General features: G+C 42.7%; 1 protein-coding gene across 1 annotated transcript; it reads right to left on the reverse strand.

The window, feature by feature from the left end:
• Nucleotides 1-555: 555 nt before the first annotated feature.
• On the reverse strand, nucleotides 556-16,060 carry RSAD2 (radical S-adenosyl methionine domain containing 2). Its single transcript, XM_024737682.1, has 6 exons — nucleotides 15,707-16,060; nucleotides 11,193-11,354; nucleotides 9,406-9,635; nucleotides 7,189-7,338; nucleotides 4,225-4,257; nucleotides 556-2,493 (listed from the first exon to the last, which is right to left on the reverse strand). The coding sequence occupies exons 1-6, from the start codon at nucleotides 16,053-16,055 to the stop codon at nucleotides 2,329-2,331; spliced, it is 1,089 nt and encodes a 362-aa protein (XP_024593450.1). The 5' UTR covers nucleotides 16,056-16,060; the 3' UTR covers nucleotides 556-2,328.
• Between the last annotated feature and the right edge of the window lie 296 nt (nucleotides 16,061-16,356).

Here is a 16,356-nt window from a genome sequence, read left to right on the forward strand (position 1 = left end):
TTCAGCCAAATGATCCCATTCATCTTCAAACTTAAACAGGCAACTTTCATAGCATTTATCACTAAATAGCAGAGATGGTTCATCCTTTCTAAACCAGTACGCTGTTACTAATGTCTGACCTTTCTAGGTTTCTTAAGACAAAATTCTATTCATAGTATCACAAGCCAAACTAAGCAATAATTGAAAGCACCACAAAATACTTGCCTTTAACACTTAAATTGAGATACCTCACTTAAATTACCTTTTATTTTCCTAATAAAAAGGAATATGTCTCACAAAGCTGATACACATATTTAAAAACTGAAACTATAAAGCAAAATGTTATATAATCCAAACTTGAATTTTACTCTAATGATAAATGTCCTGACTTCTCCCACTTAAGAATAATGAACATTTGAATATTTTAAACATGAAGGCTTTGAAAATTCTCTCAGTGCATAAGAAAGGGGGTTGTGGTGTAAAAACAGCTGGAAAGTGCATTTAAAATAGCTTATTTGTTTTTCTCTTTTTCTGATTTTTGTTCATTTTTGTATTTTTTTTTTGTTTTTTTCTCTTTATATATATATATATATATATATATATATATATATTGTTTTTTTTTTCTCAAGTGTAGTGTTTTGTTTTATACTTCCCTTTGGGGAAAGAGAAATGCAGTTTCCCTCAGCTCGAGAGAAATTCACTTCAACTCAGAGGATTTACGCTTCAGATTCAGATTTTGTTTCAGATTATAATAATTGAGCCTCTACTGGATACCACACAATGTCTTCTGTGCTTTCACATATGTGCCCTTTCTCTGTAGAATAATGTAATGGTCAGCAAAGTAAACTCATGTTAAGTAAGAAACAAAAAACCTGTTTTATGGTTATCTGATTATATTAAGGTCGTCATGGTTTAGATACTATCAAGACCCACAGAGGAAAAATACTTTCTAATTCTTTTTTTTTTCTTAAAAACATAAAATAAAATGGAAAATACATGACAACAATTCTATCACAGAAGACATATTTCAGTTGAATTACAGTGATTTAAAATTTGAAGTAGGAATATCTTTTCTGGGAAAAAAAAAAAAATCACATAAACCACTTTCAAAATCACCAAGTGTTGAAAAAAGATTCTGAAGCGGAATTTCTGCATGGCTGCAGAGCGGAATCAGGCAACATTTAAATGCCACCTAGTGGTCAACTCTGGAACTGCAGCTGGATTACAAGAGTTCTTTGAGCAAAAAATTGTCCATGATTTTGCTTTTGTAAAACAATGATAGGAACTTATTATTTCCCAGGAAATGGTATACTGTCTAGGTAGCATGAACAAACTGAATGTGGTATTTCCAAGAGGAGAATTTTTTTTTTCTTGACCCAATTCAAGTGACATTTTCCCTCAAGCTCTTTCTTAGCCTAGCAAAGGAAGGCTCTGGATCTTATATTGACCTAGATGACATTCTTATTTCAAGTGATTCAGAGTTAAATGGGAAATATTATATTGTGCCACAGCTTCATTTACAGAAAATTCTGGTTCATCCTACACTCTTCGCCACACCCTTTGCTCCACCTTTGCCTGCTGCTTTTGCAGATGAGTTCATGCCAGTCCAGGAACGTGTCGCTTTTCAGGGACACGGGGACAACCAAGCAAGTAAACTCATATGCTGTTGCTTGACAGACTCAGCAGATTCACACAGCAACCCAAGCCCTGACCCCATGTCAACTTCCTCACTAAATTTAAAGCACACCTTGGTTTTGTTAAGCATCTTGGAAGAGAAAGGGGAGCAGCAGAGATCACTCACATTCCTGGAATAGTCAGCGTGGGTCAGGGCCCTGCAGAGCCCCGGGGAGATGAGTTATCTCCTTCTAGGTACTTATCAAAGCCTGGTAAGATGAGCATTTCTTATTCTTTGAAACATGTATGGACTATTTCTAAACTTCTGGGTAAAAAGTCCAAGATTGCAGTGATATGAAGGCCAAAAAGGAAGAGCCTCACCGCAAGCAGAAATAATCGGGGGAGATAATTTGTAATTTTTCCATATGGGAAAATAACTATCAAATGAAAGGACTACAAAAATAACTTCAAAATGGAAATATAGGAGTCAGTAAATATTACTCAAAAATCAAATCCATAATAAGCTAATTAACTAAAGTTGATGGTCTTGCATGTTCTAAGGATTTCAATTTTCCCAGTTATTTATCTGTTCAGTTACCACAGGCAATCAGATTCCACGTGCGACTGAGAATCGAATTTGGGGCTGCTGGCAGTGCCTACGGGAAGCAGGGCAGCCACGCGCTGAGTGCCAGGGCGGTCCCCACAGATGGGCTGAAGGCTGTTCAGCCTTCAGCTTCACCAGTCCAGCTTCAGGTCCGCCTTGCTCCATACGTATTTCCCTCCTCGCTTGAGAAACATCTTTTCATCAAAGCCGCTGAATTTTATAGCTTCTTCTACGCCAACATCCAGGATGGACATGGAAGGATCCTTCCGCCCGTTTCTGCAGTTCACGAAGCGCATCTAGGAAATTCATGACAGAAATTGGGATATTTCCTGTAAAACTCAATTCGGGGATCAACTCAAAATGACTTTTGATGTTCCAATCATTTCAACAGATGTTTGTGGAGGGCTGTGAACCAGATGCTTCACTGGGGGCGTTGAACTCTGGGGACACCATCTCTGTACTCAACCAGCTCCCATCACCCACGTGAACACCTGAGACCAGGTAAGGGCATGATAAACAGAATTATATACACGTGCCTGTCCCTCCACTGGGGGGCGGGGTAATCAGGAAAGGTTTCCAAAATGTGTTGCCATCTAAGTTATGTTTTGAAATTGTAAGCTAGAGAGAACAATATCGTAAAAGCCCAGAAGCGTGAAACAGTACAGTGAGTTTGGGAAATTTCAGGTAGATGATATTCCTGGAGTGAAAACTGTGTGTGCAGGAATTAAAAAAAAAAAAAAAAGTGTAAAAAAAAAAAAGTGTAAAAGCTTCTTTTAAGAAAGGGAGATAGCATGGTAAGAAAGGTGATACAGAGGCGGGCAGGTCCCACATCAAGAAGAGTAGCACATGCCCTGCTAAGGGTCTTGGTTTTTATCCTAGATTAAGCATCTTACAGACAGGAACCAGATCTTCACACCTCTGTGACCTACCATGGCACACAGCATTTTGTAGTAACACTTGTTGAATCAAAATGTTCTTAGATTGCCAAAAGTAAATTTTGTTCCTACTCTATTTATTCCAACTGTACAGAAACCAGAGAGTTTGTGGAGGAACATTGGTCAAAATCCCCAGCCAAAAAAAAACAATCCCCAGCCAGTCATGGTACTCCAAAAATAAATTCTGTTTGACTTTTCCTCTCTACCTTGAACCCATAAACTGAACATTTGTGTTACCACCCTTTCCCCTCTGTTCCTTAAAGAAAGCACATATTGACAACAAATGAATGACTGTGAATCATCACTATTTAACTTGAAAATAATAAAATATCAAAAGTCACAGCAAGCATTTCTCGAAACACCAAATTCAGTTTAAATATGGAAAAGCCATGGTTCTTGTTGGAGCTCATTTCTTAAAAACAGATCTTTGAATGGAATTATTTGTCCAGTGCTAGAAATATTGGCAAAAGTTTATGAACTGGGACAGAAAAAGAAAAGAAAAAGACACAAGGAAAGGGAGAAGTGATTTGTTTTTCAGTTTGGAGAATGATGGCATATCTCTTCCTTTGGAAGGCAGTGGGGTAGGAAGGTACCAGTGGCTTTTGGAGAGGAACTGTAACCTCTTCTCTGCAAAGCCAAGAGCTATCTGTCAGAGGACAAGCTGGCAGCATCTGAGGTATTAAAGGCAATAACGTCAAGTGTGACATGTCCTTCCTGCAAAGATCCCTGGGTGCCCCTTGACCAGAGAACCCAGCCGAAGATGGCATAACAAAGGACACTGCTTTGTGTGATGTCAGCTCTGTGCGACATCCATGGATCCATAGCCATAGGGAAAAGACCATCGAGTGCGGGTGTGTGCAAACACTGGGATCAGATGCAAGCCAATGCCTGCCCAACCCCTTAGCTCAGAGATGGACACAGCGAAGTAAGGGCTCTATAATATTAATGTTAGTCGGTGACAATAAAAATATGAAATGCTGGCCAGAAAGAATGAATATGGACTAAATGGTTATGCTGATTATAACTCAACCCTGACCTTGCTGCTTAATGAATTTTTAAGGGATCATTTTATAATGCATTAGACATACTCACATATTCATCCAGAATAAGGTAGGAATCTCTCATCTGCAAAGCAGAAATCACATACCAATTTAGTTTCAAGCATATTTTTCAGTATGTATGCTCAACTGTCTGTCTTACCGCGTTTGTGCGTTTGTGCTTTATTATTTCTGGAGGCCACGTTTCTTAAATCTCTTGAGTGTCTTTAGATGCGTCCCTTACAAGGTGAGCCATCTGCCAGTGCCCCACACCCACCTAACACTCATCTCCGAGCCATCTGTTTGTGTCCATTCGGATTCTAGCAGATTCTAGCAGGCTGGCTTCTGCCCCATGCTGGAAGGGTCACATGCCACTCTGAATGCTCCTCTGACAGTGAAACCCCCAGGCTAATTTCCCCATTTCCTCCAGCTCTGGGGAACCCTGTCCTTCATTGTTCAATATTCCCTGTGTCCGCCATGCCTCTGATGGACCCCCTTTTCAGTGAATAAAGCAGAATCCCTTTAATGCTATTACCTGGGAGCTTATCTGAGGATTTTAATATTACTTACATTACTTGGAACTAGTTATGCCTTCTATAGGTATATGGAGAGTGTGCCTACACTCTCATAGGAAGGTATACCCTCTATACGTACCCCATATAGGTAGGAGTCTGCAAACATTTTTCTGTAAAGGGCCAGAGAGTAAATATTTTCAGCCTCATAGACCATGTGGTCTCTGTGGCAACTAAAAGCCACTGTGGACAATGCTTAGAGAGGAGGCATGGCTGTGTTCCACTGAAACCTTCCTTATCGACCTTGAAATTGTATTTTGTATACTTTTCATGAGTCACAGATGTCATTCTTGTTTCGATTTTTTTTCCAACCATTCTTGGCTTGCATTCTGGGTTTGTCTCACGGGCTGTAGTTTGCCAACTCTTCCTGTGCATGGCCAGTTCGGGACCTTGTTCCTGAATGTCTGGAGGTGGGCCAGGCATCAGCATCACCTGGGAGCTGGTTAAAATGCTGAATCACGGGTCCACCTAAGACCTGCTTGCTGGTTTGCAAACTTGGGAGTTCCCTGGGTGAAACCTTACCCACGTCAGAGGTAAAGTGAGCTGACTCCACCTATGTCAGAGGCAGAGTTCACCGACCTCATCTACATAAGAGGCATGGTTAGCTGAGCTCACCTACATTGGAGATAAAGTTAGCTGAGCTCACCTATGTCAGAGATACAGTTAACTGACTTCACCTCCGTCAGGTATAGTTAACTGACCTCACTTACATGAGAGGCAAGGTTCGCTGACTTCACCTATGTCAGAGGTGAAATGAGCTGACCTCACCAATGCAAGGGAACCGACACACAAAGCTTGTCTTGGGTGACCTGCAAGACAAGAAGACCTCAGCACCCTCTGCTAGTCTTAAAAGTTTATAGAGAAGCCTGAGCTGGGTTCAGTCACATGTGCCATCCAGATGGTCTCACCGTGGGAGGGTACGTCCTGAAGACAGAGGAGGGGTTAGGAGCCTCCACTTGCCCCAGTCCAGCTCTGGGTCAAATAGTGGTCACCTCCTCTCAATAACTTCCCCAACCCTGCTGACTCTAAATCTGCATTTTAGCAAGACCCTGCCTGGAGTAAGCTTCTCAGGCTTTGGAGTTATCCAAACCCCAGTTTGTCCCTTGCTGGGCTCTAAGGGAGGTGAGTTAACTCTGCCTCTGACATGGGTTAGGTCAGCTAACTCTACCTCTGTCACAGGCGAGGTCAGCTAACTTCACCTCTGACACAGATGATGTCAGTTAATATACCTCTGACATAGATGAGGTCAGTTAACTGTACCTCTGACACAGATGAGGTCAGCTAACCATGCCTCTCATGTAGGTGAGATCAGCTCACTTTATCTCTGACATGAGTGAGGTCAGCTAACCCTTTCTGTCATGTAGGTGAGGTCAGTTAACCCTATGACTCAGCCTCAGAGTTTCTAAAAGGGGGTAATATTTCTGGCTCATGAAGCCTCTGTGAAGTGCTCAAAAAGCAGTAATTTATGACGTATTTTCTTTGATCTCACATTACCTATGTAATTAAGGCAAATTTTAAAAAGTCAAATAAAATAGTGTATAGATATGAGTATTCTCCTCTGTTCTCTGGCTTCTTTTCAAAAGCTGCTCTGACCCCATTCAGGAATTTTTGTATTCGTACTCTGGTCAACATTACTCAGAAGTCTGAAGTATAAGGAATGAATCCTTGTTCTCAAATTTCTAATATGATGTAAGCATATGAGGGAGAGATTTTGCTGCATGTATATTTTTTGGCGGAAGATGGGGAAAGTTTTGATGTTTAAATACTTTAAAAATAATAAAACTACCTATTTAGAAAAATTTAAAGTCCAAACAGTTATCAAGGTAAACAAAAATGACTGATAATCCCATGATCCCAAGATGACCATGGGATGTGTACATACACATAATTTTTGCACATTAGGATTAAAGGTCAAATGAATTTTGCCTATAGTTCTTCATTTGTACCTAATATCATATCATGCAAATTTATCCTTGTTCCCTAATATTCTTTGAAATAGGTTATATAGTCAGTATAACATTCCATACAGGGAACATGAGCTTACCTGTTCTCTGTATGTTGAATATCAGGCTACCTTCAATTTTTTACTCCTGTTCCTAACACTGCAGTAATGTAGCTTTGAATAAGTTCTTTTTTCTTTACCTTCTGAGAACACACTGATTATTTACTCTGTCTCTGATAACACCTGGAAGCTCCAAACTGTAGACGTGCTTTGGCTGACACTGTTTAAACTACATGATACATACATTTGGACTAACAGGATGGATCCAATTTTTCACATTGGAAACCTAAAGATCTAGTGAAACTTCCACCTCAGCCCTGAGACTACTCCCATCTCTCCACACAAACCCTCCAAAGCCACAGTGTGTGCAGCCCTTGGTGGAGACACTTTCCTGTTTGGAGCTAAATGTGTGATGGGGAACAAAACAACATTTGCTTCATACAACCTTCTGGTTAGACTCGGGCACCAGGCAGGGCACATTTTTGTGGCGGTCCAAGAACGCTTCAAACTCTTCATCACTTATCACAAACGGTTCTGCTTCTCTCAGAGCATCTTCTCCAGAATTCTCACCTTCAATTATGAGGCATTGGAAGACCTGAAACACAAGTGTGGTGTTGGCTTTGTGAAGAGCTTTCCATCTCTTTTTGCCCCAAATCTCATTTCTCCCTGAACCTCTCCTGAGCAAAGAAGACTCCTCCAACTAGGGAACATTCTAGAAAGACACTGCTCTGGGGAAATGAGAACATACCCTGAAATTTAAGGATATGGTACTAGAAGCCCAAACATTCCCAAAGTATAAATTTTAAAAAACTGATCTAGATTACATTTGATCTAGTCTTATAACCTAATATTTTCAGACGACAAAATAATGGTTGCCTGCAAGCCCAGGGCCTCCCGCGGAGGAGGCTGCCTGGGGGACCGGGTTCTGAACCACGCGAGCAATTGCATGACAGTTGACACCTGATCCAGGTTTACATCAACTTGCATCCTGCAGACCTCAGTGATCTGATGCAAAAACTGTTTTCTAAATGGACAGCAGCTAATCCTCTCCCTCCAAAACAAGTCAGAATTTTGAAAAGGCAATTCTGGAGTGAATCAGGCAAGTGGAAGCCAGAGTAGGGGTCGAAAGATTGGAGAAAAGAGATAGAGAACAAGTGACAAGGAGCCATGAGCAAACCAAAGCTATGAGAAAAAATATATATAATATGTATTTATAATATATAAGTATAGTACATGAGTGATGACTGGCAGGGGGCTCTAGAAGGGAAATCTAAGAGCTTAGAGCTTAGCCCTCTGGCTCTCCTCTGACACCTCCACACAGTGGGTCATAGCCTGGGGTCTTCCCATCACACCTGTTTCTGTAGCTGTTTTCAGTTCCTTCTGGACCTGGGAGAGTGGCTGATATTCCAGCTTACTTACATATATAACCAAACATCAAGTTCAACATACAAATTAAAACTTTTTAAAGTAAGAAACATTTCTTGTTTCCCATAACCCATTTCCACATGTTACAGGATAACCTCAGGAAAATAATACATTAATCCCGTTCCCATCTCCACAACCCTTCTCTGAATGCTAACGTGGGATTAACAGCACATCCCAGGCAGCTTTGATAGGAAAGGTTTTCTTGGTGTCTAGACAGGAATTCCTTCCCTAGGTCTTCCCTACCTGTGGAAATTCTGTCCCTCTGTCCAAGCAGGAGCCAAATACCTCCTCCTACACGAAGTCTTCCTGGCTCTTTGGCAGAAATAAACCTTGCCTGTTTCACCTTGCCACATTATCCCAGCACACATAGCTTTATATTACAAGAGTTTTCTTTAACTCTTTTACTTGCTAGAATTGAATTCTACATCTTATCTTTAGTTGCATTAGTCTGGGGTTCAGGCACAGACTTTGGATACCTGCATAGCAATCATCGGGGCAGCTTGTTAAGAATACATATTCACACAAACGCTCCGGCTAATCTGTTTCAGGATAGTGGGTATAGGATGAGGCCCAAGAAGCTGATTTGAAACAGTTCCCTGAGTTCATTCTGAAGACCATCCAGGGGCAGAAACCTTCAGTTTATAATTCTTTGTAAGCATCTGTGCATGGTGGGTGCTGTAAGTCACTGTGAATTGGCTTACGAGTATTTGAACCTTAGACTTTTTAGTAGCTGATAGTGGGGCTAAGTCCTAAAGCACACATCTGGGTGAATGAATCTTGGGAATGAATTTTGCTACCACTTGGGGATGGCCTTTCTCCTAATAGCTTCTAATAATTCTATGAAAAATGAAGTAACAGAATTTATGAAGAACACATACCCATTTATAAATAGGCCAAGAGCTTTTAAGACAAATCAGTCTTATTATTTTAATAAACACATACGAGTTAGACTTCTGATGAACATATTCTTCAGAATATCTCCAAGCACTTCTCATATTCTTTTATATTTACTTTCACAATTTCCCAGAAGGAAATCAGTTATAAGGGGGAAATTGAGGCAAAGAGAATGTAAGTAGTTAACGTTTAGCAGAGCTGAAAGAAGGACCAAGGGCCTGCTTTCCCAACTGGCTTTCTGAGTCCATAGTTCTCTGTATCCTTATCATTTCGGGTTTTGCCGAAGCAAGTCTCTCCTGACCGTTCTCTCAATTACAACCAGCAAAAGCAACTCGGTACGTACCTTCCAGCGGATGGGGTTCAGGGCTTTAATCTGTTCCGTCATGTCCTCATCCACATTGAATCGATTGATGACAGAATTTATCTTGAAGGCCACTCTGTAATCTTTGCACCACGTCCTCAATTTGTGGAGATTTTCCACGTGGTTCTTGTTTCCTTGACCACGGCCAATAAGGACATTGACCTGCTCGTCAAAGCTGTCGCAGGAGATGGCGAGAATGTCCAAATATTCCCCTGAGGGAAAACCGTCACCATTAGGCTTTTCCATCCAAGGATGCAGACACAGGCCTTTAAGCCAGAGGTGGAGAATTGGAGCCTTATGGACCACATAGGTAGACATAAACGTTTTGTTTGTTCCTCCAGACATCTAAAAATATTTCAAACTGTTTGCAACTATTTTGGGGGGATAGATTTAACATAGAATGTAGATTTATGGTGTATCTTTAATAATTTGAGCATATGGTAGCACTAACCTTGAACTCCCATATAGGACCAGGATCAAAGGAAGTTCATAAATGACTGTCCACGTGTCCACTATTAATAGTCCTTACACTTTCTTTTTGTCTCCCTACCGCTAATGATCCTTTTTCTTATGCACTTCCAAATTCACTAATTTGCACCACCTCTCCCGTACAACATTTGAGCTTTTGACCCAAAGGTGCAGCAACCCTCCTGGTCCCTACTCTTTACACCATATTGACAGCATGTAGAGCCCATCCTGGAGAGAGCACGCTGCCCTGGGGACACAGACAGCAAACCCAACCAGTTCTTCTCTGATCACACAGCTCCCTAACCCTGTCTTATTGCTCTGAATCTGGTTCCCAAAGCTTACTTTTGAACTTCTGAACCCCCTCTTTCACTGAGTGACTCCCTTCACGGTCATTTTGATGTTGACTCATTGCCCTGTGGTCTTCCTGTTAACCTTCCTCAGGTGGGCTGTTCTAGCCACATCCACACCCAGATCCACATCCATTTCTTCATCATCTTGGAAGGAGGATTTCATCAGAGATCTCCTGTGAGTGTCCTCAACAGATCACAAGTGCAACTACCCTTTGGATGATTTCAAGGCTCAAACAACTTACACAAAGCAAAGCACACTCTAAGAGTTCAGTTAGAACTGTTTCCCAGAATGATAGTAGTAATAATAGCTAACATTTTTCAAGTGCCTCCTAAATTCCAGGTACTGCTCTCTGAATATTAACATCTATGTAAAACTTAGCTTCCCAGTCTTAGGACCAGGGGTTTGTAACCCTGGGTCGTATAATGGAATCCCTCGGAGCACCCCAGCTTGGCCTGTCCACATACCACGAGGCTCTGATATAATTAGTCTGGAGTCCAGTCCCAGTACAGATATTTTATAAAGTTCCTCAGTAGCCAAATATGCAGCCAAAGGTGAGAACGACTGTTCTAGTCTAATCACTTAATTTGTATACGAGACTACTAAAATAGAGTCATTTCCGAAAATACTTTAAAAATTAAGCATGAATAGCAAATGATAAGGTCAGGGCTTGCAAAACTGTACACTGTGTTAATTCTCCCCACTAGCGGCTCCGCTAAAACTAGCTACGCTGATAATGGACGGAAGAGTTCTGCGGCTAGTCTGTTCTGTTATCTGCCTTGCCATACTTGTTGACTTAGAGCCCTACCAGCTTGAAAAGAGATTAGAGTAAGCCCACTTGTTTCCTCCTCCCTTTGGATCCCCAGCAGGCCTGGCCAAAAGCCCGGGATGGAGGGAAATAGAGCAACAGACAGTGACAGAGGCGGCCGTCCCGTGCCACGCGAGGCTCTCACCGTAGTTCTGGAACCACCTCTCCCGGATCAGGCTCCCGTTGCTCACTATGCTCACGCTGGGCAGTTGCAGCTCCTGTTTGCAGAACTTCACCAGCTGGCCAAGGTATCTGCCCCGGTCGTGGAGGAATGGCTCTCCACCGGAGAAGTTGATCTTTTCCATACCTGGGACAGACAGAGCACGACTTTTCCTTCTAGTTTTCCACTTCATCAACATCCATTATTATTTTAATGGCAAAAGTAGTATTTTCTCAATGTAATAGAATGAGATGAGAGAAAAGTGGCACTAGGACGTACGCCCAAGCTCCAAAGCCTTTGATCTTTCTAAGTGTGCAGGGTCGCCGTCCATCCTAGCTTTCCCAGGACAGTCCCGGTTTATGGAGGACCAAATCTCATCAGTTAGTTTTACTAGCACCCTCTTTTACTCTCAGATGTTTCTACAATGGGGCGGTGGTAAATTATAACACCTCACTATTTATAAGCTAACATGCTAGGAGGTGGCTTGTATGATGAGCATTATTATCCAATAAAAATACGATTCCCTGGAAGTGTGGTTAAATAGGGGCAGATAACTAGAGAAAGTGAAACAGTGTATTGGCCAGTGGTGTAGCCCGTGAGGAGTTTGAGGATTAGGTTAGAGGTGATGAAAGAATGAGAAAACTGAACAAACAGGATGTAGAGATGCTGCTAAGAGCTTAGACGAGGAGCAATTACTTCACAGCGGTGCCAACATACAAGCCATCCTGTCACAGCACGGATCAATAGCTGATGCTCATAATGCTTGAGTTCTATTCGGTCTGTTCTGTTCAAAAGCCAAAGTAGTGGGCTTCCCTGGTGACGCAGTGGTTAAGAATCTACCTGCCAGTTCAGGGGACAAGGGTTCGACCCCCTGTCTGGGAAGATCCCAGATACCGCGGAGCAACTGAGCCTGTGCACCACAACTACTGAGCCCGCACACCTAGAGCCTGTGCTCCACAGCAAGAGAAGCCACCGCAATGAGAAGCCTGTGCACCGCAATGAACAGTAGCCCCCCTCGCTGCAACTAGAGAAAGCCCGCGCGCAGCAACAAAGACCCAACTCAGCCAAAAAAAAAAAACCCAAAGAAGTAAATAATATATTTTAGAAGCATCTTCAGCCAGAGCAGTAATTTTAAATGTAATGTACTTTTATTGTTTTAATTTAAAAATAAATTGAAAATTTTAATAGCTACCAAAATAGATTTTCCTCTATTTGCCAGAAATCTTACTTACAGGACACATCACCCATACTATACCTTAACCATTTTAACTAACTTTGGTTTTATTTACTTAAAACTGAGAGGTCATGATATAAAAGTATTAATTATAACTGTAATAGTTTATACTCTATTAAAAAACATATGAGCATTTATTTATTTGTGCCTTGTAACAACCTTTTAAGGTTGATATATGAGTTATCACTATTGTCTGTATTTTAAAGAATATTAAACTGATATTCAGAAAGTTAAATGTCTTGACACATTGTTTAAGTGCTAGAGCAGGAACTCAAATCCTGGCCGTGTGAATCAAGAGGCTAAGTTTGTTCCATAACCCCAGACCTCTCTTCATTTGTTCATTCATGCACTAATTCATCCATTCAAAAACATTCATTAGATTCCTATTACCTTCTAGATACTTTGCTAGGCAGTAAGATAAGCAGAATGCTAGGTTTCAATCTTGGAACTCAAACTCTTTGGGGACCCAGATATTAAAAACAAAACACAAGAGCACAATTTTCAATATGCTGCAGTAGGCACTTAGGTTGCTTCCATATCTTGGCAATGTAAATAATGCTGCTATGAACATTGGGGTGCATGTATCTCTTCAAATTAGTGTTTTTACTTCTTTCTGATATATATCCAGAAGTGAAATTGTTGGGTCATATGGTAACTCTATTTTTAGTTTTTTAAGGAACCTCCATACTGTTCTCCACAGTGTCTGTACCAATTTACATTCCCACCAACAGTGTACGAGGGTTCCCTTGTCTCCGCACCTTCTCCAGCATTTGTTATTTGTGGACTTTTTGATGATGGCCATTCTGACTGGTGTGAGGTGATACCTCATTGTGGTTTTGATTTGCATTTCCCGGATGATTAGTGGTGTTGAGCATCTTTTCAAGTGCCTGTTGGCCATCTGCATTTCTTCTTTGGAAAATTTCTATTCAGTTCTGCCCATTTTTTAACTGGGTTGTTTGTTTTTTGATGTTCAGTTGTCTCAGCTATTCATGGATGTTGGCTATTAACCCTCTATCGGTCATATCATTTGCAAACATCTTCTCCCACTCAATAGGTTGTCTTTTCATTTTGTCAATGGTTTTCTTTGCTGTGCAAAAGCTTTTACATTTTTTTAAAAGTGTCCATCAATAGACGAACGGATAAAGGAGATGTGGTATATATACACAAAGGAATGCTAATCAGCCATAAAAAATAATGACATTTTGCCATTTATAGCAACATGGATGGACTTGGAGGGCATTAGGTTAAGTGAAATAAGTCAGACAAATATTGTATAATATCATTTATGTGTGGGATCTAAAATAACGCAACAAAATAGTGAATAAAACAGAAAAGAATCAAACTCACAGATATAGAGAACAAACTAGTGGTTATCAGTGGGGAGAGGGAAGTGGGGAAGGGCAAGATAGGGCTAGGGAGAAAAAGGGTTATAATAAGGATTCTATGAAATCATGTGTGTGAAACTTTTGAAAACTGTAAAGCATTATAGGATTTAAAGAATCTTTCATTCAAGTAAAAAAATAAAATAAATAAAACATGCTATAATACATGCATTTGTAACAAATGCCATGGGATCACAAAGGAAGGTGAGAGGCCATTCATTCTGCATGACGAGGACCAGGGATAATTCTAAGGAGCTTTGAAAGTTCACCAACAGAGACTGAGGTGACAAGCATTCCAGAAAGAGAGAACAGTGCGATCACAGGCTCCACGATGCAGGTGTTGTGCGAGAACTGTGTCACATGATGTGTCCACAGCTTGGGGCCCTTCAGGAATTGGGGTGAAGGATGGCAACACTGAGCTCGAAGCCTGTGCTGACAAGTTTGGGCTTGGAAGCCATGCAAGAGAGCTAAGTGGGGGAGTTAGTGATCAAAATATGTATTTTAGTAAGATAACGTGCTTTCAGAGGGGACCCAGAGACAATGAGATGAATTGCAGCAGTCCTGGTGAGAAATAATGAGACCCTGAACCAGACCCCAATGGGAACGGCAAGGTGGGTCAGGCATTGGATGAGCTGTGGATGACTGGGCAGGCGTATGGGAAGCAAAATGAGTCCGATCCAGTAAAGTGCAAGCCTACGATCTCACCATATCAAGCACAAAATCCGGCAAAACTAGTGTGTGTGTTAGAGTAAGAGCTAGTGGTTATCCTGGGCAGGAAGGGCAGGGGCTGAAGGGAGCATGCGCTTTGGATGCCCTGCTGTTTTCTGTCTAGAGTTGTGTGCTGTTTACCTGGGTGTGTGCAGGTCTGTGCAAATGTATGTTACATGTCTGTAAAAAAGGCAAGCAAGTTGGGGCTTCCCTGGTGGCACAGTGGTTGAGAATCTGCCTGCTAATGCAGGGGACACGGGTTCGAGCCCTGGTCTGGGAGGATCCCACGTGCCACGGAGCAACTAGGCCTGTGAGCCACAACTACTGAGGCTGCGCGTCTGGAGCCTGTGCTCCACAACAAGAGAGGCCGCGATAGTGAGAGGCCCAGGCACCGCGATGAAGAGTGGCCCCCGCTTGCTGCAACTAGAGAAAGCCCTTGCACAGAAACGAAGACTTAACACAGCAAAAATAAATAAATAAATTACTAAAAAAAAAGGCAAGCAAGTTGAGAAAAAAGTTGGCCATGTGGCTGAACTTGCTCTAGGGAAGACAGGAGGGAAGATCTGGAGCGGAAGATGTCACCGTAGAACTGGACAGGCTGGGGTCTCTCTGATATGCCTTCGAGTTACTGACGTGGTGACACTGAGTGAGAGTCTCCAGAGCAAAGTCATTGCCTTATTTGAGTTGTAAATAGCTTCTCTAAAGTTTCATAGTAAGAACAGGTAAATAATCCAAAATAAAAGATTCAGCTATTGCGTTTCTTAAGTCAAAATGTTTGTATTTGTTTGCAACCTTCCTCATTAACTGTTTCTGGGAAACCCCAAGTGCTTCGGGCCGACTCAGAGTGCAGCGCGACCTTCCCGACCTGCCTCGTTCCGCGGGCTGGGCGGACCGGGACCCGGCAGGTGCAGGCGCGGCTCGCTTAGCTTAGCAGCGTCAGGAGGATGGGTTTGCTCCACTTACCCCCAGGTCGGCCGACTCTGCAGGCTGGGAGGGCCTAGACACCCATCCCCAAATTCACCTCCACATCCTCTGGAGGGAGGGCATCCTCCCTGTGCTGTGGGAACCGCTAGGATTCTGGGGGAACCGTCCGGCCCATGCGCGCTCCCAGCCCCCTCCTGTCAGCCAGCCACGTACCAGCTGAGCCCCTGATCTCGTACTGGGTCCGGACTCACCCGCTTCCTTCAGCAGCAGCAAGCCTCTCTTGGCCTCCGCCAGCGGCAGCACGAAGGACGTCTTGGCCGTGTGGAAGCAGAAGCCACACTTGTAATTGCACTGGCGGGTGAAGTGATAATTTACGCTGATGGGGGTGATGGGCAGATCGCGGTCCTCTTCGTCTTCCCTGCTGGGCTTCCTTGGTTTTCTCCTGCCCCGCTGCTGCTGGCTCTTCTTGCCCCCTGCCAGCCAGAATGCTGCCCCGAGCAGGGGGAACAGGGTCCCCAGGCTGCTCCACATGGAGCCCAGGTGCTGCACGAAGGCGCTCAGCAGCTTGAGAGTGAATGACACGGGTACCAGCATCCACATGGTGGCCAGGTTCTCTGAGGCCGCCCTGCAGCTGCAGGCTCACTTTATATGTGCCCGGCAACCTGTCACACGGGGAGGAGGGACACACCTCCCTTGACCAACTCTCAGCTGAGCACAAGTTTCGATTTCTCTTTTCATGAAAATGAAAGTTGGAACAGGGCCAAGACTGAAAGCTCAAGACTAAGACTGATATCTGCTTTCCCTGCCCCGCTGCTTCCCCCGCCTATAAATAATAGGGGTATAAATAACAGCCTCCTAACTGGATACAGATGGAGAAAGTATTGATAGCTAAGCTCTATCT

The sequence above is a fragment of the Neophocaena asiaeorientalis genome, unplaced genomic scaffold (assembly GCF_003031525.2).
Source record: "Neophocaena asiaeorientalis asiaeorientalis breed wild unplaced genomic scaffold, Neophocaena_asiaeorientalis_V1.1 scaffold396, whole genome shotgun sequence".
Lineage (NCBI taxonomy): Eukaryota > Metazoa > Chordata > Mammalia > Artiodactyla > Phocoenidae > Neophocaena > Neophocaena asiaeorientalis.